Source organism: Microtus oregoni, unplaced genomic scaffold (assembly GCF_018167655.1).
Source record: "Microtus oregoni isolate MIOR12 unplaced genomic scaffold, Mior012 000014F_ref0000157, whole genome shotgun sequence".
Taxonomy (NCBI): domain Eukaryota; kingdom Metazoa; phylum Chordata; class Mammalia; order Rodentia; family Cricetidae; genus Microtus; species Microtus oregoni.
Window position 1 is genome coordinate 49453284 of NW_024543073.1, and position 26964 is coordinate 49480247.

The window sequence follows — 26964 nt, forward strand, 5'->3', positions numbered from 1 at the left end:
TGCAATCCAAGGTTCTTGCTTGTGGATAGTCTGATCGGCAGTAGGTGATGTTTTCTCTAGTAGTTGTATGTAAGGCAACATGCAAGCCCCTGTCTTTTTTGGCCATGTAACCGATTCTGACTGAAATGTATGCTTTTTTTTTTTTCACTACCTCAAAAGAGGAGCATGGGCTTAGTCATTACCTAGTAGCCCAGTCATGTTCATCTTTGACCTCGAAGATGAATTTTCTTTTCATCTGCCTTCGAATATCCTTTAGTTGACCAGTGTGGGTGGGATGTCAGCCCTCTGATGCTCCAGAAATGATCTGTGTTAGATTTTCCACAACTTCAATATAATATCTGAGATGATCAGCTTATACAAATAAAAGTTTTCCTGGTGCACAATTTTGGAGGTGTCTGTCCATAGCCAGATAGACTCATTGCTTTGGGGTTTATATTAGGGCAGGATATCGTGGTGGGAATACATTGTTTGGTATGACAACAATGTAACAGAGAGGAAATAAAGAAAGAAGGCCTGGAGCCCATCACCACCTCCATGGGTGTGTCCCTACGTGATAGGGGTCTTCCAACCACACTCCATCTCTTAAGCCGCCGCTCCCTGATAACATCATGAACTAAGGAGCAAGGCATCGACACGGGAGCTTTTAGGGCATTCTTTCCGCTGGTCTAGGTTCCCTTGTCAATGGCTGACTGGAGGGTCCTTCCACGAGTCAGGAGTGACATGTTGTCCATAAATCCATGTTTGTTTCCATGCTGGTGGCAGTTAATAGAACATACTTCGTTCCCTGCATCTTTGGATCTAAATGCAGGGTTTACACTATCTGTAACGCCTTTGACATTTATTTTAACAAATAATGCAAGTGATGCAATAATAGTTCTTATGTATTGAGCATATCATCTGAACTTGTCCACTTCATCTCCAGTCGGCATTCTGAACTGGGTGCATTGACTGTCATGAGCTACAATGGCCTTTTAGTTTTAAGATTACTGAAGGTTTAATAAATCTTGCAGAGTCACCCAGCTAGATGCTATAGCAAATGATTCTATTTAATTTTATTTAAGATTTGAGGGAGAGAAAAATGTGCTGGAGAATTTTAGTCCCTCATAATCTTCTGTTTTATGATTTCATTAATCTGATCCTAAGTGATATTCAGATATTGAGCTTTGGTCCAAACCAAAATTCAAATTTAAAATGTTTTATAGATGAGCAGAAGGATCATGGGTTTATTTGTTGTAATGAAAGTGACTCTAATTCAAACTCCATTGTTATAAAACCAATCAGTACTCTGTAATTGATTTCATTTCAACCTCAACCCTATTATATCATAATAGTTACAAAAACTAGAAATAAGTTATTTGTGAGTCTGATTTACTGATCGTGTCCCAAGAAAAATGCTACAGATGGGGCGAGCGAGGCCTCATTTTGTACTTAGAACTTCCCCTGTATCTCACAGCAATCTGTAAGGATTTCTACAGACTTGACAACAGGCACACGGGGATGTTTGGAAAGTGTATGGTCTACTAGTTAAGTCCTGACCGCTGTTCCCGGGAAAACAGACCCTTTAGAGAGCTGCTGACCTCTTGAGAGCTGCTGGTATCGGTTGTGGTGATAAATCCTACGGTGAGGATTCAGTTACTTCAGTGACACACCACAAAGGACTTTTTCCAGTTTATAACAGAGAACTGGGGTGGCCCAAAGTGTCCTGTGTTTATCTAACAACCCACAGACGTTCCTGTTTTGAACTTAAATATCTTCTGGAGAAATCCTATCAACTGGTTTGCATCAAAAAAAAAATCACCAGTTTGGCTCCTAAATAATAAAGTTTTAATCCTCAATTAATCGTACTTTGAATTTAAATATCCATACCCATACTATAAAGTATATTTGCTGTCACAAAGAGTAGGCTCCCTACAATATCCTTCCTATCCCCCAGTGTGCGAAAATGCAGGGATCCTACCAAAGGTGTCTGGTTCTATGTTGCAGAAGCATCTCCCTGAGGTAGGAAGTCTGCTAGAATACTGGCATCTGTGGGAATGGCCACTCTTCCAGTTTAGGGTGGCTCTGAGTGTTTGGACCAGACAGGTGTTCACAGTGTAACTGGGTGTAGACATTCTTTTCTGAACAGATGAAGACACTAGAGGTGAATTCTATTGCAAATGCTGCATAAATTAATTGAAGGAAAATTAAGTTAGACAACACGTAGGAAGGGCATGAAAACACCTCAAGCTTCAGCCCTAGCTGTGTGGGATGCAGAGGAGCCTTTTGGGGTTTGTCTCAGGTGATTTCATTAATGGGAGCAATAGGAGAAGGTCCAGAGCTCGGCTGACTTCAGTTTTGGCTTGCTCGCGAGTCAGTCTTGGTGTTGGCTGTTTCTGGCCTCATTTCTGACTCTCCTCTTGTAGGGAAGTTTGTCCCCTCTGTCTCTTGCAGTGCTAACGTGTTCACTAGCTTAGCCCCCCAGGAGTTCTTATTTAAGACCACCGGGGTACCTGCAGGCATGCTGCAAGAATCAAAGCATTCTTTCAACACAGCACAAACTTCCTGTGCGCCCAGTCTGCACCTCGGGGAGGCAGGCAACAGGTGGGGTTCATCACACTGCCAGGATTTGGCCACCTGTGTTGTGGCAAGAGGAGGGTGCTGGAAGGCAGACTGATTTGTGTTTGGCACTGGCGAGGTAATGGTAACAGTAGCAATAAAAGCTACCATGTACTTAGTGGTTTTCCTATGGCGGGCCCTGTGCCCGGTTGTTCTAGGCGAATTACCACATTTCATAGTAGGAGGGAGAATTTCCTGCTGCTAGGTGCTTTTCTTCAAGAACTCTTGCAGTCAAGATCAGTAATGGAGAACATGGGTGGGAAGGGGTGTGGGAGGTTGTCAGGGAGACATAAGGTATGAGGTCATTCTTTGGAAGAAGGGTGAAAGGTCAAGTAGAACAGGACAATATACAGTGCTCATTTGAGCACGGCGATCTTGCATTTCAATGGAAGCTGTTGACTTCTGAGGCCTTTCTCTCTGCTTCTGTCACAGGGCGACGTGGAGGCCTAGAAAGGCGGAGTTGGCAGGGGAGTTATCTGTGGATAAACGGAAGAGCAAGGGAGTGAAGTGCAAGGAGTTTCTCAGTGTGATGAGTCCGGGTAGGGGGAGCAGCCTGGTGGGGGCTGATGGAAAGTAGAGGACATCAGTGCCCAGAGAGCGATGGAAAGACAGGAAGCAGCATTTGGGAAGTTACTGTACTGGCAGAGTCTCTAATGGGAGTCTGGAGAGGACCAGAAGGAAGGAGTTACTGTATGCAGTAGAGGATAAACAGCAGCCTGAGGAAGTGATGGTTAAACTGGGAATCAAAGGCGTGATAGGAGGAATAAACAAGAGTTGGAACTGTTTCGGGAAGGGGTGCTGGGACCATTCCAGGAGAAGGCTAGGGCATTACTGTCCAGACTTTCCAAGAGACAGAGAAAGGGAACACGAGTTTGAAATTGGGCCGGGTTGGATGGTATCAGGCTGTTATAACCATTTATAGTTATTTGGTCTGCAATAAAAAAAAAAAATGTGGTCAGCATGTGGGAAGCCTGGGCTCCAAGAGCGGGTAAAGGTAACAAGGGCCATCTGAGAGAACAGTAGCTCGTCACAGAGCCCAGTGAAGGAAGAGGCATTGGTTGTCAATTGCACACGGATGGAGTGCAGTGGATGCAATCTCTTTCTTCTTAACGTTCTGCAGCCACTAAGCCAAGGCTTTCGACTGAGATTTCCCCAGACACAGTAGATGGGTCAGCATGAACTCAGAGGCAAGCGCAGGAGACAGCTGCTGGCGTTATCCATGACAGGACAGGCTGCGGCTCTACCGCTTGAGGAGGAATGGTTTGAAAAATGAGCCACAGGCAGTGTTGACCAGTGCAACCCAGGAGCTAGGCGCTATGGAGAGGAGCTAGTGAGAAATATTTACTATGAGAAATACAGTAATTTGAAGAAAAGCACAGTGAAAATTCTGAATGTGAAATGGATAATATTTAAAAAGGGGGGTGCGCTTGAAAAGCAGCTATGGTTCGGTTCCAAGGGTCCCCAAAGGCTGGCACTCTACTTGTGGCAGTATCTGGGAAGTGGTGGGATCTTTCACCTGAGAATTCGCCGGCTTCGGTCAGCGGAGGCATGTCTGTGAGGGAAGTGGCACAATGGCCCATGAGCTCTCTTTGCTCCTTGGTCTCTCTAAGTGGCTGTACTTCTCTGTCATCTGCTTCTGGCGTGATTGACGTGCATGCCAGGCACAAAGACAACAGGAGCCAGGAGGCCATGGATGGAAACCTTCAATGGTGTGGTCCCAAGTAAACCGTTTCTCCTTAAGTTGCTTTATTCCAGCATTTAGTCTCAGTGACAGAAAGGCAATCCAGAAACCCACAGATCAGCCAGAATGGGAGAGGATAGCGTAAAGGCTTCATGATGTCCACATGTGAGAACGGCTGACAGAATCATCAGAACAGTACAGAAGTCAAGGCAGCTTGGTGACAAAGAAGATTAAGATGTTGCTGGAGGAATGCAGAGTGTGAGAACCAGTCTGCAACAGTCTCACAGTTTTATAAAATCTCAAGCGCTCAGCCTCCACGTACCCTGGGAGCTGCAGCACTTGGCTTTTATCCCAGAGAAATAAAAATTTACATTCACATAAAACATCTACATGAATGTTTACAGCAGCTTTGCTCATGAGAGCCCAACACTGACAGCAAACACATATCCATCAGCCGGCTAATGTTGAGAGAGCTATGCTTCCCGGTCCACACTGGGAAATTCAGTGAATGAAAGGGTCTAAGTTAGTGATGGACGTTTGGGGGAATAGTACAGGCACTATGCTAAGTGAAAGAAAAGTATTCTAAAGAGTTTATGTATGTGTGGTTCCGTCTACACGATAGTACAGAAATGACAAATATGTATAGTTCTTAAGGGTTAGTAAAGGGAGAGATGACCGGAAGGGACTCTTAGTGGTGACTGACTATTTCAGTGTCTTCACTATATCATGGTTTTATTACTCTATGATAATTGTCATACAATTGTGGGCTTAGTTTTAAAAATATGTACGTGGGAAATCTGTGATGTCCAAGTAATTTCTGTATTTGAGTGAATTATGTAGTTCAGTTCCATGTGTTCATCATAATGTAATATAAATATGTAAGACAACACCGCGAGCAATGGGAAAGAACAAGAAACATGTAGGAAATAAGAGTGCAGCCCACCAATGGGACAACAGAACTTACAGAAGAGGGAGAGGCAGTGAAAGATACACTTGAAGAAAACATGAAGTCGAACATTCAGGAAAGAATGGAAGGCCTCAGACTGAAAATATGTTCATGTTGCACCAAAGTAATGGCTGAGGGCTTGCAAGCAGACATGGTGCATTTACAAAGACAGGTAGCATGCAACTTTGGGCTGGAGAGGGAGAGCAGATGTTGCTGAGGAGAGGGGACAATGGCTTGAGAGCCCTCAGCTGCAGCAGTGCTATCAACAGGAAAAGCATGGGGACCCACGTGCCATTAGCTATGCAAACCCAACTGCACCAACGAGCAACCAGAAGAGCTGAAAAAACAAACCCAACAACAGTTTAGTTTAGGGTTTTGGGTTTTATTTGTTCATTTTCATGTATGTCTGCTTCTGCATGTACTTACATGTGTGTGTGCACACAGGTGTGCAGGTGTGCTTCCTTGTGTGTCTGCTTCTGCATGTACTCACTTACATGTGTGTGTGCACACGGGTGTGCAGGTGTGCTTCCATGTGTGTATCTGCTTCTGCATGTACTCACATGTGTGCATGCACATGGGTGTGCAGGTGTGCTTCCTTGTGTGTCTGCTTCTGCATGTACTCAATTACATGTGTGTGTGCACACGGGTGTGCAGGTGGGCTTCCATGTGTGTGTCTGCTTCTGCATGTACTCACATGTGTGTGTGCACACAGGTGTGCAGGTGTGCTTCCATGTGTGTGTCTGCTTCTGCATGTACTCACTTACATGTGTGTGTGCACACGGGTGTGCAGGTGTGCTTCCATGTGTGTATCGCTTCTGCATGTACTCACATGTGTGCATGCACACGGGTGTGCAGGTGTGCTTCCTTGTGTGTCTGCTTCTGCATGTACTCACTTACATGTGTGTGTGCACACGGGTGTGCAAGTGGGCTTCCATGTGTGTGTCTGCTTCTGCATGTACTCACTTACATGTGTGCGTGCACACGGGTGTGCAGGTGGGCTTCCATGCGGAGGCTCCAGAAGGACATCTGGACTCTTTCTTGCCCATCTCTACACTGTATTTTCAAGCTGAGTCTCTCAATCAGGCTCAGAAATCACCTGATATCACCGAATCTACGCAGCCAGTCTGCTCCAGAGATCTAGTATCTACCTTCTGAGCTCTGGAAGTCCTCAGGAGTGGCCACTATGTCCATCCAGCTCTTACCAGATTCTGCAGCTCCAAACTGTGGCCTTCAGGCTTGCTGTTTGCGTGGCAAGCCCTTTAACTCCTGAGGGATGTCCCAGGCCATGGTCAGTAGTTTTATTAGACTATCGATTGCTATCACACTATGTCATGAAACTGATCAGAGAAAATTAGGAATAAAGAAGATTTGACAACAAGAACTAAGTTTGATCACTGAGACATTTGTAGCCATCAGGGAATAGATATTTGTATTTTAAAAATACAGATAGAACCCTCTCCCCTAAAAGGATGATCAATTTCAAGAGACTATGCTCCTTGGCTATACTATGAGAACAACAAAGTCATAACTACCAATAGCTAACTAAAATCACATACTACATACTACTAAATAAGTAACTCTTGTGTTTAAAACGTTTAAAATGACATCTGTCCCTTTGGAATTTTTATGTCTCTCAGCGAAATTTTATTGCATGTTTCTCTTCATTTAGCTCCAATGTTTATTAAGTTTATTCTTAGTGGTTTTATGTTGTCAACCATGCAGTGCAAGTTTGCATAGACCATTTTGCCTTCAGTTTCTCATGGATTAATGTATGTGAGAAACTCTTCGTTATTGCATGTTGTTGACCAAAGCAGGCATTTGGCAGCAAAGTGTCTTGGTGTCATGGCAAACGTGAAATTACCCAAATAGCTTTGACTATGTTGGGTTTTACCCACACCAAACATCTATCTGTGTGTGTCACCGCTCAGACCCAGGAGTCATGGGTAAAAAGTGCTTCAGCGGAGCAGCATTTAACCCTGGACTGTTCCTGGTGCCTTCCGGCCAACCCTGCCACATCATCAGAGCTCTCGTTCCTCTCCTCTCCTGTCTCTGCACGCCCACAGCCACACTTCTGCTGCAGGTGTGCATCTGGACGAAAGTGAAGATCAGGGGAGAGTGTGACTACTCACGTCGGTGCCCGGGTCCCCTCGAACAAACTAGGTCCTCCTGGATTTTGTTCACTGATCAGAATAATTCATCCAAATGCAGTTAACTTTACACCAGGACACCCAATTTAGTGTGTGTGTGTGTGTGTGTGTGTGTGTGTGTGTATGCGCGTGTGTGCATGCCTGTATGAATTTCTGTGCACCATGTCCATTCAGGGGTCCGCAAAGATCAATAAACTACATCATATCCCTTAGATCCCTTAGATATGAAGTTACAAGCAATTGTGAGCCCTTTGTGTGGGTGCTGGGAGTTGAACTCGGGTCCTCTGAGAAAGCAGCAAATGTTCTTAACCACTCAGCCATCTCTCAAGCTCCTAGGCATCCAGTTTTTAGTGACTATTCCCACTGGGATAAATTCATATCCCCAATGCAACTTACTGTACAAAGTATACAGCCTAAAGTACAAAGAAAAACAGAAATTAGTAAGCCTTGTGTCCAGACGAATAGACCTGCCCCATGGCCCTGCTTGCTTTCCTCCTTCCCAGGGCATGTCGTAGGTCCTGAAGTACCCACAGTTGTAGACACAACAGGCAGTCACGAGGCACTTAGGTTTAAAACAAACAGTTTAAAATAGTTAATTATACCTTACCCCACAGAAAGAGAAAATGTTTTCTCAGATCCCTGAAAGCAGATAATGCATAATTCAGAGCCTCGCGATGATCCAAGCTTTCGGGACCTATTTTTAAAGTGCTGCACTGGATTAAAACATGCCATCTGGTTCCAAAGAGCAAGTCTGAATGACTGTACTGCACAGGCTCCCAAGTGTGAATTCCTAATAGGAAAACTGGAGACCGGTGTGGGGGCTGGCATTCCAGCCATGGGGTAGGAAACGGGTGAAAGGCTTTAAGACTGAAAGTTGGGAGAGGTTCAGCAAGAAGTAGATCAACCTCATAAAACAAACGGTACAAAATAAAGCCGAGAATTTAGTGGGAAAGTAAATCAGATTCTAGTCTCCGTCCTTTCTGCTTATCCGTTAAGAGAACTTAGTAAATACTGTTTTGTCAGCAAGCCAAGTATTTTGGTTGCTAAAGGTTTAAAATAAGGATGGTAAAACTATGTGGTTTAGGAAAGCTGTTTTTAAATAAGAAGTTCTATGGTCTTGGGAGGAAACAAACCTTTTAAAGAGCGTATCAAAACTGGAAGTAATTAAGAAATATTTTCATTTGGCTGTCAAAATATAAATTTGTGCCTGTCTGAGCATAGAGAGCCTCTTAACTTACCCTCACATCCTGCCTTTACAAAAATCTAATCTAGAGCTTTAAATAAGCCTAGAGAATATAAACAAGGAAATAAATAGAAAATCATGACCCTCTCTCAAGTCCTCATATATCTCCAGAATAACTGCAACTCTGGGCTGAACCCCACCCCAGGCCAGATTAGTCCAGAGTACAAAGCAGATCATATTTCCATACAGGCAAAACCTGGGAGTGGCCTTAATCCCTCGCAAAACCCCAGACCACAGGAAGCCATTAGCCAGAATAAACACAGCATGAGAAGGGGCTGCAGGAGGTGGGGGGAACATGCGGCCAAGTTACAATTCAAGCCATGAGTTTCAGGGGCTCTTAAAGACAGCAACAAAACCTGGACGCCCAGCAAAGAGCTTGATGCTCTTCTAACATCAAAGCAACAATACATAACCAATGGCAAGTCTCCTTTGTGTGCACCTGGGTTGCTTTTTTAATGATGTAAAAATGTGTTAAAGTAACAAATACACGGTCGTAAGGGAGCTGACTGACTTTTAAAATACTTAATCAGCCTGTAGGAGACATGGTCAAGGATGTGGGACTGAAGCCGTGAATAGAGAGTAAAGTCGAAGAGACTAGTAATATCACCCCCACCACTACCCACACACACACACACACACACACACACACACACACACGTGTGCGCGCGCACGCACGCACACACAGATGTTATCTGGTTCAGCCTAGCTGAGCGATCCTGTACCACCTGGCTGCCAGACCACAGTCTATGAGCATCTACAGCAGGCTTTCCTTTCCTCCCTGAATCTACAACTCCCTAAATAGCACGTGGGTTCCATTTCGTTTAATCGCCTCAGGTAACAGACTATTTCCGCCTGGATGTAGGATGGTGCGTGCAACTCAGCTTGCAGCTTCTCCTGCAGACTGAACTGTGGGATTCTGTTCCATGTTTCAGCTACAGCGACAGGTTGGGTTGGCTCCTTTGAGTCTGGTGTCCTGTGCTTACAAAAAGACCCTGTGCGTTAATGCTTAGTCCTCACTGAGACCAGCCTCTCATACAGTACCGTGACACATATGACTGAGTCCCAGAAGAAAGCCTCTTCCTTCTAACTGTGCAAACCCAAGGGCACTGTGGTGGAAATATATGAGGTCATATTGTTTCAGGGTTATCTCCCTTCATCTTCTCTTTGCTTGACATGAGAACACATAACCACTTCCACTGAATTGGGTAAAATATGCAGAAAATAGCTCTGAGACCGTTATATCAGTTAGCCAGTCCTGCCAGAGATCTCTAAGAATCCCTGACTTCTGTTGCTTGGGTAGTCACTGTTAGAGAAAATCTCTTTTAAAAATGGTACTCAGAGATCTGCAACTGAGTGTTTGCAGAGTACGTGAGGGATAAGGGAGAGAGCGCTGAGGTTGGGGCCAGAAGCTGTGCCTCTGATTCCTTACCATGGAGTGGAAACTTCTTTGGTTGTTCCTGGGAATCTATGGAAGGGTCCACTTGGACCAAATTCAGGGGCGGTACCTTAGAGAGTGGAAAAGTAGCCTGGACATGGCCTTGCTGGTGTCTGAATCACAACATTGTGTGTGTGTGTGTGTGTGTGTGTGTGTGTGTGTGTGTGTGTGTGTGTAAGAGCATCTCTGGGGAGCTGATAGAAGGCAAGATGAGACTCAGACTCTGGCTGTTTGGTGTCTCAGCTTTGAAGAAGATTCTGGAAGTGAAATTTTTAGATTTGGGGTTCAAGGGGAACATTGAGTTGGATTGTGCTTTGAAGTTAAAGAACGTTATTAGAGGCCGGGCGGTGGTGGCGCACGCCTTTAATCCCAGCACTCGGGAGGCAGAGGCAGGCGGATCTCTGTGAGTTCGAGACCAGCCTGGACTACAAGAGCTAGTTCCAGGACAGGCTCCAAAACCACAGAGAAACCCTGTCTCGAAAAACAAAAAAAAAAAAAAACAAACAAACAAACAAAAAAAAAGAACGTTATTAGAAGACGTATTAACATTGTAACAGACAGCCGCATGGCAGCTGGGAGAGGTATTTGGGGCCTTCTTAGAGGTTTCAGAGGAAGAGTGAGAGGCACATCGTGTGTTTTGATGGAAGTCCTTAACACATGCTCGCAGTCAGGGATGATGGCCGGGAGGGCACAACCTAGAAACGCAAGTTACCTTTAATCCTAGAGACCAAATTACTATAGTTGGGAGAACTGTCAATCAAAATGATGACACTTTACAAAATGGTGCGGCCCTGGCTAACAGAAAGCAATGCCATCTCTTAGTGCCCTCCCAAACATTTCACTCTGACTGCCTCCCCTCGCCCAACCCTCATTCCCGCTTCCTCGCCCCTCTCACCCCAGGTGTGGAAGACATCGTGGCTATAATGATTCCTGAGCCCAAAGGGAAGGAGATAGTAAGCCTGCTGGAAAGGAACGTCACCGTGACCATGTACATCACCATCGGGACCCGGAACTTGCAGAAATACGTGAGCCGCACGTCAGTTGTGTTTGTGTCCATCTCCTTCATCGTCCTCATGACCATCTCCCTCGCATGGCTGGTCTTTTACTACATCCAGAGGTTTCGCTATGCAAATGCCAGGGACAGGAATCAGGTGAGTCTCTCGTTAAGAAAAGCATGGCTTTGTAAACTTAATGCCAGCAACACATATTATGGTATAAATTGCGCAACTCACAAATAACAGGGTAGGATCAAAAATGTCTGCCAACTCCACCCCCAAAACACTGCCCTTCTGCAGTGCAGTTCTTCAAAAGCCTCTCACACTGCTGTATTCTGATGCTTTATTGATATTGCCATCTACTGATGCTGGTGATTGAGTCCATGCTCCCTCCCTTTGCTCATTTTTAAACAACCGTTTATTTAAGTAGATTGACAGGAGCCTAGATTGTACTAAATAGTGACAACCTGATTCAAAAATAACCAGGATTGTCTCCTTGGGAACAGAAGGAAGGATGAGAATTTTGTTTTTAAAATAAAACTGTTTTCTTAAGTAGTTCATTTTTGAACATATATATATAGTATAAAATGTGAATGGTATGCAATGAAAAAATCGCCTTCCATATGAATCCATAGAGTATCTTTTAGGGATATTTTATGCATGTCTCAATGCATATGCTTCTATATATAATCACACTTTTTAAAAACAGAATGAGAGCATATTTAACTCTGCCCCTTTCTCTCTCTTCATCGTGGAGATTAATTCATCCCAACACAAAATCCAAGAGCCTTCTCGTTTCTCATGAGTGCCCAGCATGGCACTGCTTTCATCATCAGATTCATTCACCCAGTTCCCATTAATGGGCATGCTTTCTCTTTCAAACAAGACACACACATGTGATACTTAGCGCATATTTTAGCGTATCTATAAGGTAAATCCTGGAAGCGTAATTGCTAAGACAATAGAATATGTATTTAAACTACGATGACTGCAAAGTTGTCTTCCAAAAAAACATTGTTGAGCCAATTTCTATTTCAACCAACAATATTTAAAAAGTATTATTGGGGACAGCAGTTTGGCTCGGCAGGCAAAGGTGCATGACTTCACTCCTGATAACATGAGTTTAAAAGCTCCAGAATCCACGACTAGAAGGAGAGAAGTGACTCCCACAAAGCAGGGCATCCCCCTGCACCTCTTGGAAGAAGCACGAGCATATGTACATACATGTATACAGACACACAGATGGACAGACACATACTCAGAGACACACATACACAAAAACATGTTTTTTTAAAGTAGCTTTCCATATCCTTACCAAATGTTGCAGCTTTTTATTGATTTGATGAATAGACTCGCTCTTTTCTTGGTTTGTTGCCGTGGTGCTGGGCGTTGAACCCCTGGACTTGTACATACTAAGCCACAGCCCACCAACATGCTACATTCCCAGCTATAACATTTTAAATTATAAGTAATGCTAACCATGTGTCCAAGCACAGTATAAAATACGGGTCCCTGTTACAAACCTCCTTCTGCCATCTGATGGTCTTTTCAGTTGAGTGGTTGGATAATTTCCTATTAGTGTGTATCGGGTGTTTATTGGTCAAGGAAATTAGCCATTGTTGTTTTTACAATATGGGGCTACATAATGGGGCTTCCCATTATCTTTGCCTGTATCTGTGGTTCTTGAAGCGTGAAGATGTGTCGCTGTGACTAAGTGGCTGAAATCTATCCAGTCTTGAATAAACCACTAAAGCTTGTGTAACCAGATCTTTTCTCTGAGCCCAAACTTTAGAAAAAAACATTCTCTCTCTTTTCCTCCACCTCATTTTGATTTACCTTTTGTAGCTAAATCTTACAGAACTTTTCTTTATGAAGAATGAAGCAGAGGTGCAAAATTTTTTATGAAGACCTGCCATTTTTATAACTGGCATGTGCTGAATAATGAACTTTCCCCTCCTGTATAGCAGCCTCCTTTAGCAATATGAGATACCCCTGTGAGAGGCACTTATCCTGCTTCAATGCTCTCTGAACCATTCCCTCCATCTGCCTGTGCTCAGTACCACATTCTCCCAAGAACTACAGAATTACCACACACCTCCCATCTGTGGATCCCCGTGCTCCCACCCAGTGTCGTATTGCTCCAGTACGGTGTTCTCCCAAGAACTACGGAATGACAACATCCCTCCCATCTGTTTCTGTTGGTCTCCTCTGTTGTGTTACTCTTTACTACGTTTGTGCTTAAGAGTGTGGATTTCATGCCAACTTTCAAAGCTATAGGATAACTCCGGCTAAGTTTATAACTGGGATGTTGAGCCTCCTAAGCACAGTTTATGTTTTTGCTCTTTCTTGACTCTTTAGTCTCCGGTAGCACTGTTAAAATCTATCAGTCTGACAGTTTTCTTATGCTTGTTCCCAGTTATTTAATCGTTATGTGTTGGCTTAATTGTTTCTAACTTTAAACATCCTGCTTCATTTCACCGGCATGCATGCCCAATGACCCCTCTGAATAACCTAAAATGACATGGATGTTAATCTCCCATCCTATAGTATACATGGGCAGCCCGTATATGGCGGTTCTGTTGAACCTGTCCATTTGGGTTTCATGGTCTAAGTTCATGAGAACGACTGACCAGGTCTCTTCCTCAAGAGGGCACCAGATCTCATTACAGATGGTTGTAAGCCACCGTGTGGTTGCTGGGAATTGAACTCAGGACCTTTGGAAGAGCAGGCTGTGTTTTTAACCCCTGAGCCATCTCTCCAGCCCCATGTAAGGGAATACTCTCAATTTAATGAGAATTTTAAGATAAATTCCATCATATTATTTTCATTCAGTTTTATAGGTTGAGATATTTTCTCATGCTACAAAAGATGTAATTTTGCAAACGTCAACTTTACTGAGTTTTTTTAATTAAGAATGAATATTTAATTTTTCAGTGGTGACTTTTGATAGCAGTTCCCAGTGAGTGGCATCCGTTATTATAGTCATGGTGGTAACTGGATGAGTCCAATTCTGTGTCCTCTCTAAATGTTCTGCAGTAGTAGAGCATATAAAACCAGTTATCCTCAAGGTGGTGAGTGTGGCATGTGTCCAGCTGACTCCTATAGAGTTCTGTAGGAAATATGTATTTGTACATTGGTTATTAAAAAGATAGTCATCAGCCAACCAGACAGTCATAAATAAAAATATGTGACTTCTCTGCTCTTGGAGAATCTCAGCAGCCATTTAGTGCTGAAGGCGAGAATGAAATTGTTAGTTGTGAACTAGCTAGACCTTCAATTGGTTGCATAGTCATTTTGGTCACTCTGCTTTCTGCAGGTGGACAGGGCTTGCAAGTCCATTTAGGCGCGCACATGCTCGGTGAGACGTTTATTAACTTTCCTGGAATTACAGTGTGTTATCCCCAAGGTCACTCAGCGATGGGACCGTGTTAAAAGTTAGCCCTGTCTCCAGATCAATGTGGACCCTACATTTTTAGCCCCTTTGAAAGAATGGAATGAGAACTTAGGACAAAACGTCTTTTCTGCGCAACAGACCAGGACAGCTGTGCAGTATCTCCAGAATAAGCAGAGGGTTGACTTGAATTGTTTCTTTTTATTAAAGTGTCACTGACCTTCAGAAAGAGTGAGCCTTCAGGTCGTTGTCTTCTTCTTCTTCTTCTTCTTCTTCTTCTTCTTCTTCTTCTTCTTCTTCTTCTTCTCCTCCTCCTCCTCCTCCTCCTCCTCCTCCTCCTCTTCCTCCTCCTCCTCTTCTTGTTCTTCTTGTTCTTGTTCTTCTTCTTCTTCTTCTTCTTCTTTCTTCTTCTGTTTTTTTTTTCCAGATAGGTTTTCTCTGTAGCTTTGGAGCCTGTTCTGGAATTAGCTCTTGTAGACCAGGCTGTCCTCGAACTCACTGAGATCAGCCTACTTCTGCATCCCGACTGCTGGGGTTAAAAGTGTACACCACCATTGCCCAGTGCCTTCAGGTCTTTATAGGACCTCAGTCTGGGCTAAGGCAGGAGAGGAGTGCATCTCATGTCGGGATGTGTTCTGCTGGAGGGTATCTGAAGGAGGCCGAGCTTGAATTAGCCTGTCCTGGATGTCCACCTGGCTTCCTGTGGCTCATAGTCTTAAAACTTTCCCCAGCTTCTTACATGATACGGATGCTTTCCATGCTGTCCTGAGATGGTCAGGTCAGTGCAGCTGCCTTTGGGGTGAGATCCCTGGGTGTTGGCAGCGAGTCTTTGACACGGAGACACAGAGCAAGGACTGCAGCTGAGAGTGGAGACCAAACTCGGCTGCTGTGCCGTGCTTCCTAAAATACAGTGGCAGTTAAAGGTGCCAGTCTGGGAATCAGGGCCAGTGTGGGTCAAACATTCGATGAGACGGAAAGGCATGGACTTACATGAGCCGTTTCTCCTACCCAGGCCCAGACGCCCAGATCGCCTCAAATATAAGGTCAGAGTGATACCATGCCAGACCTGTGTGGGAGGATCAAACAAGAAATGTTTAGCATTTTCAGAAGGATGTCAGTAGAATCACTCTAATAGGCAAAGCAAGGAGCTCTTAGAAAATAGTATTTAAATGTAAATAGTTCATTTCATATGTGTGTGTATATAGATATGAGGATTTTAGTTCTTATGACACAGTTTGAAACAAAACAGGATCATCTTTCTGACTCTCCTCTAGAATTATAGAAAAATGAGGTTTATATATATAATATCCAGTTAGCCGTGGTCATGCACACACATCACTTCGAAGCAAAGCACACACCAACACCCCGTCTCAAACAAAAATAAACTTTTAAGAATTTCACTATAGAGGAAAAATACAATTTTCTTAGGAACTTATATTCCATGAAGCACTCTTTAAAAAAATCAAACAAAAATGAAAATACAGTAACAATGAAACAGAAGCTCTGCCTTTCAGAGCAAGAGTCCTTCCCACACCAAACTCCCCTAGCAATTATCTCCCAGTCTTCCAGGGAGGGAAGAACTCTGACCACATCCTGTGTGTGCTTTGTAAATGCCTCTGAGTGTATAAATAGTTTTTAAAGTTATTTTCTCATTTGTTACCTAGACAAGCGCTCTGCCCTTATGGCCGTGTTGGAGTAGCAGCGACAGAAACACACATTAAAATAGGCAGCAGACACCGAGCAAAAGGCCGTAATTACTGTGGCCCGCGGTGGGCTTGGACTACAGTGAAAAGGCTAAGGTGTCAAAATAAGGGGCTGTTTCAAGTTCTTGTGGATCCAATAAAGAACACAAGATACATCCTAATCTACTCCTACTGTGCCAGCCCATGGGGAAGTGGGAAAGAGACCCTGTGTGTCCCTTCTGTCCTTCCACTCAAATGAGAACACAGACACTCCCGCCTCCTACATAAGGGTTTCTCTGATTCCCAACACCAGCCAGTAGTCTAACTCCGTTCTGACACATGGAAATCCTGCTAGACCCCAAGGTGAAGGAAGGACTCTGTCCCACAAGATGAACATCCTAGATGTGTGTCAAGTCCAGGATACATGCTTGTGCATCTGGAAGACAGGTTGTACATAGGGAAGCTCTTGCCTTATGTTTTCCTGTTCATCCTAAAATGTTACGTCTTGGGGACAGCCAGTTTCAACGAGACAGAATGCTCAGTATGGAAGGCAGGCCATTGAACGTCTATACCCTGTCCAAAAGGGATAACTCTCCATGCTCAGCAGCCCGGGAATTCTCTGAACCCTGTTTGGGGCTATGTGGGAGCTTCATTACCTATGAAGAAGGGATTAAATCATCATCATTCATTGGTGATCAATGCAACCTTCCGTCTCTCTCTTTCCCAGGAAGAGCGAGAACAAGCTTATTTTGAGCACTTACCACACAGTCAAGGCCTCTGCCGCTGCAGGGCTTCTGGGGTAAAAGCATCAGCAGACAACACTGCGCTCAGGGCACAAGCGGCGGTAGGTCTAAAAATCCGCACCTCTAACCACAAAGTCCTGAGGCAGCCAGCCCCATCCTTAGGGACTTTCCAAAAGCCACTGTATTAATATAAAGCCAAGGGTGACTGAAAGGGCTTGTTTTGAATAACCAGCCCGGTTCCCAATTGCCACTCCCATCCTTAAATTGCAGGGATTTGGGGAGCTCAGCCAGGAGCTAAGATAAAGAACAAAATGTGTATTTTCTATTTCGTGCCACAATATCACATGGCCTAATTATTGACTCCTCTGTTTGCTCTCAAGAGTGTTCCACTTCGGCTGAGAAGTCATACAGTTGCAATATGTCTGAGAGGAGCAGACGATTGAGGGTGTGATTGGCTCGAGTTCAAACGTCTACCATTGGTGGGGAAGGCAGAAGGGGTCCAGTGCGGTTGGTTTTAACGTTGCATTTGGCAACGTTAAATTTAAAGCTCACTAGATATTGGAGCAGAAGCACCTGGGAGGCTTCTCACTATGGGGTTGATCCTCGGAGAGAAGTCAGTGATGGAGAAGCGAATACAGGAAGCATCAGTTCAAGCTATCACTAAATCATCAGGAAGAGCGAGCTCACCTGGACAATGGGTACTCTGGAGAAGAGAGAGGTCTGAGCCTTGAACTTGGGATATGCAAATATGACTTAGTACCTTCCCTAGTCTCTCCATTTTGATGCTGTTACAGTTATGGAGATTGATCTGTTTCCTTGTTCATCATAGGGCTCATGGCTAGCACACCACTAACACAGGAAAAGATAAGGAGAGACCAACATGGCAATTAGAACTCATCAATTTGTATCTGGTCTTCTTCCAAAAAGATCGAAGAACCTATGAGGAAATGTCTATCATCCTTAGAGTCAATGAAGAAGAAGAAGCCACCTAAATGTGTGACTGGGCAAAGAGTCCAACATTCTGGTGATAGACTGGGTGAGGGTGGCAATGCCAGGCTGCTAAGATTCTTCTGGAGTATCTGTGCTGCATTCCTTTCTCCTGAGCAGTCAGACTTCTCAGAAATGAAGGCTTTCAGGAAAGAGGAGCAAACATGACCTTTACAGTTTCAAGTTTGTTTGGTTTTTGTGGGGAGAGGGACTGTAGCTCCTATGACTCATCTTAGAGAATAATTCGGCCTTCTGTGACTTATTTCAGGGCACCAGAAAAGTTCCCTGAGAAACCTTGCTTCTGAAGCTGCTTCTGAGACCCTCGGGTGCCCCTCAGTTCACAGGGCATTTTTAAATTTTTGTGGTGCTTTTCCCCCTTATTTATTATTCCGAAACAAAAAGAACAACAAATACCTCACACTGCCTGGCTCCATAAACACCATGTGATGCAGGATCTATGTCTCAGAAGTTGAGTTTCCTGTGCCCCGGAGGTTGGGTCATTTGTCCTGCCCTGTCCAGGTTGGGTTGCCATATCTGTCCTTAAACACTACTAAAATGGTATTCTTTTTCTCCTCAAAAGAGATAATATCTATCACAATGTACAGAATAAGGCTTGGTTTTAAAAACTGCAAAGAGAGAATGAATCTATAATAGCATATTTCTCAGAATGATTGGGTGAAATTTGTCCTTCCTACCTTTGCAACCAGGTTCCGTAGGGAACCTGACATTAGGTAGATTCAGCATAGCAGATCCGGTCACCCACCCTGAGAATCAAACAGAAAGTCACCAGGAAGGCCACGAAAGGAATCTACTCCAAAAGATATATTAAAACACACACACACACACACACAAAGCTGGGAGGGGCAGTCCAACTTCTTTGTCCTGTCTGCAAGGGTGTTGACACACACTCCAAAATTATAACAGAAGAGGCAAGAAGCATATCTAGTTATATCATCTTGGTCAAAATTGGGTTTGACTGATCATTATCTCAGAACTGTTTCTCTGCGGAAGTTGAAGCCCTTATCACTCAAGGGACAATCAGTTCCCATTTGGAGAGGAGTTCTTTGTTTACAGAAGCAAGCTCCCAGTCTGAGACTATCTGAGACTTACCATTCTTAGCCAGTTTAGGTAAATGACTAGAGACAGGCAGGCTCCAATCCCAGAGTCCAGGATAGGATTGGAAAGACTCGCAAGCTAGTATGTATGATGTCTCTGTCGCTCGTGGAGGTGCAGGGGACGTGTATGCAGTATCTGTTTGCATTTCCCTGTAAGAACACACACAAAAGCCAGGGACTGATGTTGGCATTTCCATCTCTATTTCTCTTGACCTTGGGTTTTGAGGAAGGTTTTCCCTCTGAGCCTGGATTTTGAGTTTCAAACAGGCTGCCTGGTCAGGGATACCTGAGAAGATCTTCCCAAGCCCCACTCCACTCCACTCCAGTGAGAGATGTGCTCACCACACAGCTTCTTGCCTCAGTGCTGAGGACCCACATATAGGGCTTCATGCTTGCTCAGCAAGCACCTTAATCACTGAGCCATCTTTCCAGCTCCAGATCCTAATGGCTCTTATCTTGGTGTCTTTGTCCTGAAAGGGGAAGGGCTACCAGCTTCAGATGAACACTTCTTAAAAAATTGACGTACCTATGTGCACACCAATCAGGAAATGGCCCAAAAGTTGAAGGTAGCAATGGCGCCAGAAATAAAATGAAGGCAGATGTGTGTTGCTCTACGTCACTCTCAGTCAAGCCCTGAGTGTCTGCCACGGCGTTGCTGAGTTCCTGTCAGGGCTTTGAGAACCATTTGATTTCTGGGGACTTCCGGAAGGGAGCCTCTAAGGCCTCATGCCTATGACTTCCCCGTTTTCTAGCTCACTGTCTCCAGGATGTTAGTCCTGGGAACTTAGGAAGCCCTCCTCCTAAGTGACCCTTCAGGAAACCACTTGTACCCTCTGGGCTGAGGCCCTACAAATGGTAGGAGCAGAGTCTGTCTTTCTAATCCTCTGTCCACCAGCTGTCTTGTTAGTCATGATCACGGGTACCTTAATACCAGCTTGCTTGTCATTTCCTGAATAGACTTCACTATTTTTTTTCTTAAGAAAGGCAGCTTTCACTGTCTCTTTAAAGAGCATAGGAAGAGGCTTTTCTCGGGAAGAGAGACTGGGAATGTCTTCAAGCATCGGTAGGTATAGTTCCTTAGCAGTATGCTTAATATGCATAAGACTCTGGATTCAAACTCCAAAACCACACACACACAAAACCACACACACACAAAGTCTATACAATTTTCATGTAGATGCAGACAAAAGTAAAGATAAATACATGGCCAAAATTTAAAGGCATGCTTTTCTAACTTTTCTTACACACCCATGTTTATGGGCATATGTCATTTGCTAAAAAAAAAATTGATCAAGTGAAATACACTTTTGAAAGCATTCTTTTCACCCAGATGTGGCAGTACATGGACACATACATGCCTCTAACTTCAGCACTCTGGAGGTGGACACAGGGTGATGGACAATAGCTGACCACCCTGGTTCCCTAGGGAGAGCCTGGCACAGCAAAGCAATACAGGAGGGAGGGAAGAGGAAGAAAAGTAGACAGCTTCTAGTTTAGCTGCATTTTGGTGTAATCTCTGGCCACTGTTTGAAAACACTATTTTTAACCTAATTTCTCCCTTACTCATGGGAAATAAAAAATTTAAACTGGGTGGTGGTGGCACACACCTTTAGTCCTAGCACTTGGCGGTCAGGGGCAGGCGGATCTCTGTGAGTTTGAAGCCACCCTGGTCTACTGAGCAAGTTCCAAGACAGCCAGGTCTACACAGAGAAACCCTTTCTTGAAAAAAAAAAATAAGTGATTGACTTGAACACACTATTCTTAAAATACCATCTACACATAATTGAAAATTTTTCTAAACTTTAAAAAAGAAAAATAGCCAACACTTCATGGTACTGAAGAGATAGTTCAATGGTTAAGAGCACTGGCTGCTCTTTCAGAGGACCCAAGGTAAATTCCTAGCATCCCCATGGCAGCTCACAACCATCTTCAACCTTAGTTCCAGGGGATCCAATGGCCTCTTTCTGGCCTCTATGAGCACCAGGGACACGCTTGACACATGTACAGGCATGTTTACAAGCAAAAGACTCATATATAGAGAATAATTTGAGTAATGTTTAAAAATAAAAATGAAGGCATCCAACATCTCTTTATCTGGGGTTCAAGTGTCTTTTTTAAGCAGACCTGTGGCATTTACTCCTGAGAATAAAAGAAAGACGGTTCTCTACCTTTTCCCCCAGTACGTGGTAGTTACTCATCAATACTGAAGGCTTCACCAGACTGGTTACTCAACTTTACTACCTTACAAAAAGTATCAGTACAGTTCAGCGGATCTCAACCTGCGGGTTATGACCCCTTTGGGGTCTCCTAAGGCGATCAAAAATCACAGATATATACATTACAATTCATAAAGGCCGCAAAATTACAGTTATGAAGTAGCAATGAAAAGAATGTTATGGTTTGGGGTCAGCACATGAGGAGATGTATTAAAGGATTTCGGCGTTCGGAAGATACACTGCTGGGGTTTTTTTTGTGAGGCTAAGATCCACCCACGGGGCTCCTCTGTGAGGCTAAGATCCACCCACGCCGTTCCTCTGTGAGGCTGAGATCCACCCACGGGGCTCCTCTGTGAGGCTGAGATCCACTCACGCGGCTCCTCTGTGAGGATGAGATCCACCCACGCGGTACCTCTGTGAGGCTGAGATCCACCCACGCGGCACCTCTGTGAGGCTGAGATCCACCCACGCGGCTCCTCTGTGAGGCTGAGACCCACCCACGCGGCTCCTCTGTGAGGCTGAGACCCACCCACGCGGCTCCTCTGTGAGGCTGAGACCCACCCACGCGGCTCCTCTGTGAGGCTGAGACCCACCCACGCTGTTCCTCTGTGAGGCTGAGACCCACCCACGCTGTTCCTCTGTGAGGCTGAGACCCACCCACGCGGTTCCTCTGTGAGGCTGACCCACCCACGCGGCTCCTCTGTGAGGCTGAGACCCACCCACGCGGCTCCTCTGTGAGGCTGAGACCCACCCACGCGGCTCCTCTGTGAGGCTGAGACCTACCCACGGGGCTCCTCTGTGAAGCTGAGATCCACCCATGCGGTTCCTTTGTATGTCCCAATTTCCAGGTTAAATTTCTCAGGTTATTTCCATGCTTTAAAAACATCTATTGTTTGAATGTTTTATTTATTCATTTTAATGGAAATTCTTCTATGTGATAAGCTACAGAGATTAGGGATTTGGAAAATTATAGTTCAGTACCATTTTTTCAAAACCCAGATCTGTATTTAACAGGAAATATAATTAAAAATATGCGCTAGGCAGGCTGGTACATGACTCCAGTCCTGGCCCTCAGGAAACTGGGTGGAGTTTTTAGTTCAATATCAACCAAGGCTACATAGGAAGACCTTGTCTCCAAAAGCAAGAGAACGAAATAAAAATTTGTGTGTGTGTGTGTGTGTGTGTGTGTGTGTGTGTGTGTGTTAAGGTATTGGATGCTAATTAATATCTTTAGGAATAGACAAAATATCCTTGAGGAGAATTAAATAACTTGAAGAAATGCTTACTTTCTGCTTATTTAAACACTATAGAAGTGATTTATACCGACCTAATAGGCTCCGGTTTCTAGCCAACAGGTCGGTTGGCTAGTGTCTTGATGACTGGCTGGGGGACTGGAGGGCTGCCTAGCTGTGTTGTGGTGTATTTTTCCCAGCTCTGAAACTGCAGGACTTTCAGAGGGTCTACCTTTCTCATGGGGCTGTAGGACGGTAAAGGAAAGAAGACTTCAGCGGGTGCCTGGAACATTGTAGGTTTCAGTGATGCGGCGGTTTGAATTAGATGTGTCGTTAGGAGAGGCTTAGGGGATGTGGCCTCATTGGAAGAAACATGTCAGTGAACGCAGACTTTGGGAGGTGAGAGCCTTACACCATTCCTTGTGTGACCTCTCTGCTTCCCGTGCAGCCGCCATGCCTGCCAGCTGCCAGGGATGCTCTCCATGATGGCGACCGTCTCTTGTCCCTCTGGAACCACAAGTCCAAATAAACATTTCCTTCTATAAGTTGCCTTGGTCATGGTGTTCCATCACAGCAATAGAGAAGTGACTAAGACAGTCGGTCTGTCCAGTATTCATTCTTAGGAGAAAAGTATGGGCAATATAGCCCAAGTGAAGAGAGCTCGCTTAGCATGCCCGAGGCCCTAGGATCAAACCTAGCACAAGAAAGATAAAGCCAATTTGAATTTTAAGGAGTTATGACAGATAAAAGAAAAGTGAACATTGTTATTGTTGGTACTCTTGTTATCACTGTAGTCTGAACAAAAACCAACCCCCTACTGCTTTGAACCCTTCAAATACTTTCTACTGCTACAGGTGCATCTGTTGAAGGCCAGAAGCACGCATGCTAAGCATGAGGCGAAAACACGTGGGAAGCTTGCAAGCACACACAGAAATCCCATTGTCCCTCAACAGATGAAGATTTCATTCCCGTGCCCGTCTCCTCATTGCGGGACTCATTAGGGTGGCAATTTTCCCTATGCAAAATTGGGGCATGATGTATTCTTTCTCAACACGGTTGATAGCCGTTCCCCAGTTATGTGATTTGTAATCTCCTGCTAACCTAAAGACAAAATTCTGTGGTGTGTATGTATGCGTGTGTGCGTGCGTGTGTGTGTGTGTGTGTGTGTGTGTGTATTAAATGTGTCCATATGGGTGTATGCACATTTGTGTTTGTGTGTAAACACTCATATAACGCTCGAATGCATGTTGAGGCCAGTGGCAGATGTACAATCTCTGTCAATCTCTGTCTTTTGAGACAAAGACCCTTCACTGGACCCGATGCTTACTGATTTGGCTAGGCTGTCCAGAGCACTCCAGGGATGTACCTGTCTCCACTCTCCAGCTCTGGGGTTACACACTTGGGGTGCCACAGCAGCTCTTCCTGGGGTCCTGGGACTCTGAACTCAGAACCTCGTGCTTACGTGACAAGATCGTTACCTACTGAGCCAGCTCCTTGCTCTCTGCATAGCACACTCAGATGCACACGTAAGGGAGAAGGTGACAGGGTAGTCACTGCAGACCGAGTGTCGATATGAGCAAATTGAAAGACACAGCAAATAAAGGTGTCGGTGGTGGAAAAGAGATTACACACTGGCCAGCTACTCCAACAAGTTAGGAAAGACTTCAGGTTTGCTAGCTGCCAGTCTGTGCAGATATACACAGAAACTAGGAAGTTTCTATTTCATGTGCTAACTCTGTGTCATGTGAGTGTGAGCCCAAACTAGGAAAAAAGGGATTCTCTCCAACACGGTTGTTTTCATGGACATTGAGTCCTACATCCACTCTCTGCAAATGCCCAGGCCTATGTCTTCCCCCCCATCATCCTTAACATTCATGACATGTGTATGATTTCAGAGAGAGCGCTCTGGTTTATGAAATGCCATAAGAAAGTATGAGGGAATCACACATCTTTATTATTAACCAACAGCTTTTATTTTTTCAGCGCCGACTGGGAGATGCAGCAAAGAAAGCCATCAGCAAGCTCCAGGTCAGGACCATCAGGAAGGGCGACAAGGTGAGAACCTCTTTTCCTTTGGGTGAGGACCTAGTCAATGAAACTCTTGTCTTTTCTGACAGTCCAAGTAGAAGAGAGGAAATAAAAAAGGAGAAAGATGTAAATCCGTGTGTCTATACATTTCTTGAACTTAGAATGCTTTTATTAAACATATTGTTTGTAAAACATGCGCAATTTATTTTCAATAATTAAGTGTTTTTAAGTAATTTATTTTTTAATAATTAAGTGTTTTAATAATTAAATGTTTTAATAATTAAGTGTTTTTAATAATTAAGTGTTTAAGAATTAAGTGTTTGTAAAATACATGCAATTTATTAGCAACCAAGCATGAGAAAATTTGAAGTTCAGCAAGCAACAATAGCCAAGCTGTTCAGTCAGCATCAGTGGATACATTCATACAGTAAACGTGATGTGTGCTCACAGTGCAGAATTATTGAGGCATTAAGAAGAATGAAATTATGTCATCTGAAGGATAATAAATGGAACTAGATATTATCATGTTAAACAAAATAAGCCAGGTGCAGAAAGATGATAGACCACATTTTCTCTCATATACAGAGTCTAGCATTCACAGCAGGACTTAGGAAGCAGAAGGCTTCCCTACTTTAGAGAAAGAAGAAGAGAGGTGGAAAGAGAGGGAGGATAGGAGAGGTTAGTGGGAGGTGGAGGAGGGTGACACACACATGTGGAAGTGTCACAGTGAGAGTGGAGGAGGATGACACACACGTGTGGAAGTGTCACAGTGAAACCAGCATTGCATACACGAAATATGTGCTTTAAAAGGTGTGCAAGAAGCTCACACCTTTAATCCCAGCAGTCAGGAAGCAGAGGCCGGTGCTATGGGCTTCTGTTCATAGTGAGCTCCAGACTAGCAGGGCTACATAGACCCTGTCTCAGAAAACCATAAACCACAGGAAAACATTCCACGTCTGGGGGAGACAGTCCACAACAGTGTTCCTTGAAGCATGTGACAAAAACTGGTCTTAAATTTAGGTCTAGCAGCCAATAGAAGAAGAAAAGCAGCAAACCAAAGGCCATTATTTCCATCAGTGTCCGCTTACCTTAATCCCAGTGATGTACACAATAAAAGCTGATAGTTGCTCTTGTATGACCCCAGGGAAGTTTTCCCAAAAGTCCTTGGAAAGAGGCTGAGTTTATACTCAGTGTGCTGTTCATGTAAGCTTAGAGTATGAATGTGCAAATGATACTTAGCTCTTCTGAACTCTAGGGCTCAGAACTCACCAGCCTCCCTCACTGCAGAAGGGTGGCCAGACTCCCAAGGCCCTGATACACCTCCAGGAAATAGGAAAAGGCAGCACCTCCCAAGCGCACAGACTCTAAGGGCACCCGACAGCCTGCTGTTTAGAACAGTGGGTTGCAAGCCAGCATGCGGTGAGCATCCCCTGGAAACTTAGTAATGGCCTCGCATTCACAAGCGCAGCAGGGGCTGTCTCTGCTCTGAATAACTGATTTTTTCACTACTTCTTTGCTATCAGTTTAAACAATACGAGAATGCTTTTGAAAATTCATTTAGAAGGATAACCGGGGCATTGGGAAGATGGCTGAGTTGGTAAAATGTGTATGCTAAGTTTGGTCCCCAATACTCACAGAAGAGTCAAATGTGGTGACGCTTCCTTGCGGAGATAGAGGCTGGAGGATTCCTGGGGCTCGCCGACCTAGTCAAGCCTAGCCAAGCAGGGGAGCTCCAGGAGTAGTGAGAGAGTCTGTCTCAATAGTCGTCATCGTCATCATCATCGTCATCATCATCATCATAATAATAATAATGATAATGATGGTGATGAGAGCAGCGCTGATGCACACGCGTGTGCCCTCACATGAGCACACACACAAACCAGATTTAGAGGTGGCATTTATTTTCATCGGTATCTTCCCCCACTCAACTAGAGAGTAAAACGTGCGAGTATGATGCTGTAAGTAGACCATGAGGTGCCTCTTTTAGGTTTGTATGCAGAAAAAGAAAGAAACTCCATTTGTGTTTACACTTATTCCACACTTTAGATTCCAGGGGGCTGAGTGCGTTATACATCTTTCGGATGAACACCATTCCTCACCCTTGGGGCTTCGGTGTCACCTATAACTGTCATTTGCAGAATTTTAGGAACAGCATGTGGGACCGGCGCTTCCCTCACCAAAGCTCTCCGAATGGAAACAGCCCGTGAAGGCTGGGAGGGGTGGAAACTGAGCCGGCTGGTGAATTATTGATTAAGAAGCCCGGTAATGTTGCTGAGAGGCTGGCTATGAGCGAGCTCGCCTTTGGTTTATGGCAGTGTTTGCTCAGGATGGAAGCTAAAGTCGGCCTTTCTGTTTCTTCTGTTGCAGGAAACAGAGTCTGATTTTGATAACTGCGCAGTGTGCATCGAAGGGTACAAGCCCAACGATGTGGTCAGGATCCTGCCCTGCCGGTGAGTGGTGTGGCTGCCTGCTATGGCGCAGAGGGGCAGAACCTCTGGGCCGGCATAGCAAACAAGCAAACAATCCTA

At 44.6% G+C, this 26964-nt stretch overlaps 1 protein-coding gene across 3 annotated transcripts in view; it reads left to right on the plus strand.

Moving 5' to 3' along the window:
• Window positions 1-26964, plus strand: part of Rnf150 (ring finger protein 150) — a 237412-nt gene that overhangs the window by 109347 nt on the left and 101101 nt on the right. For 2 of the 3 annotated variants that reach the window (XR_005975539.1, XM_041663362.1), the window contains exons 2-4: window positions 10948-11198; window positions 24392-24463; window positions 26804-26886. Coding sequence is in view for 2 of the 3 variants with exons in the window: in XM_041663362.1 (XP_041519296.1) it covers window positions 10948-11198; window positions 24392-24463; window positions 26804-26886 (406 nt within the window). In the remaining variant the exon portion in view is untranslated. The remainder of the gene's footprint in view (window positions 1-10947; window positions 11199-24391; window positions 24464-26803; window positions 26887-26964) is intronic. The other variant, XM_041663363.1, reaches the window with a different exon arrangement.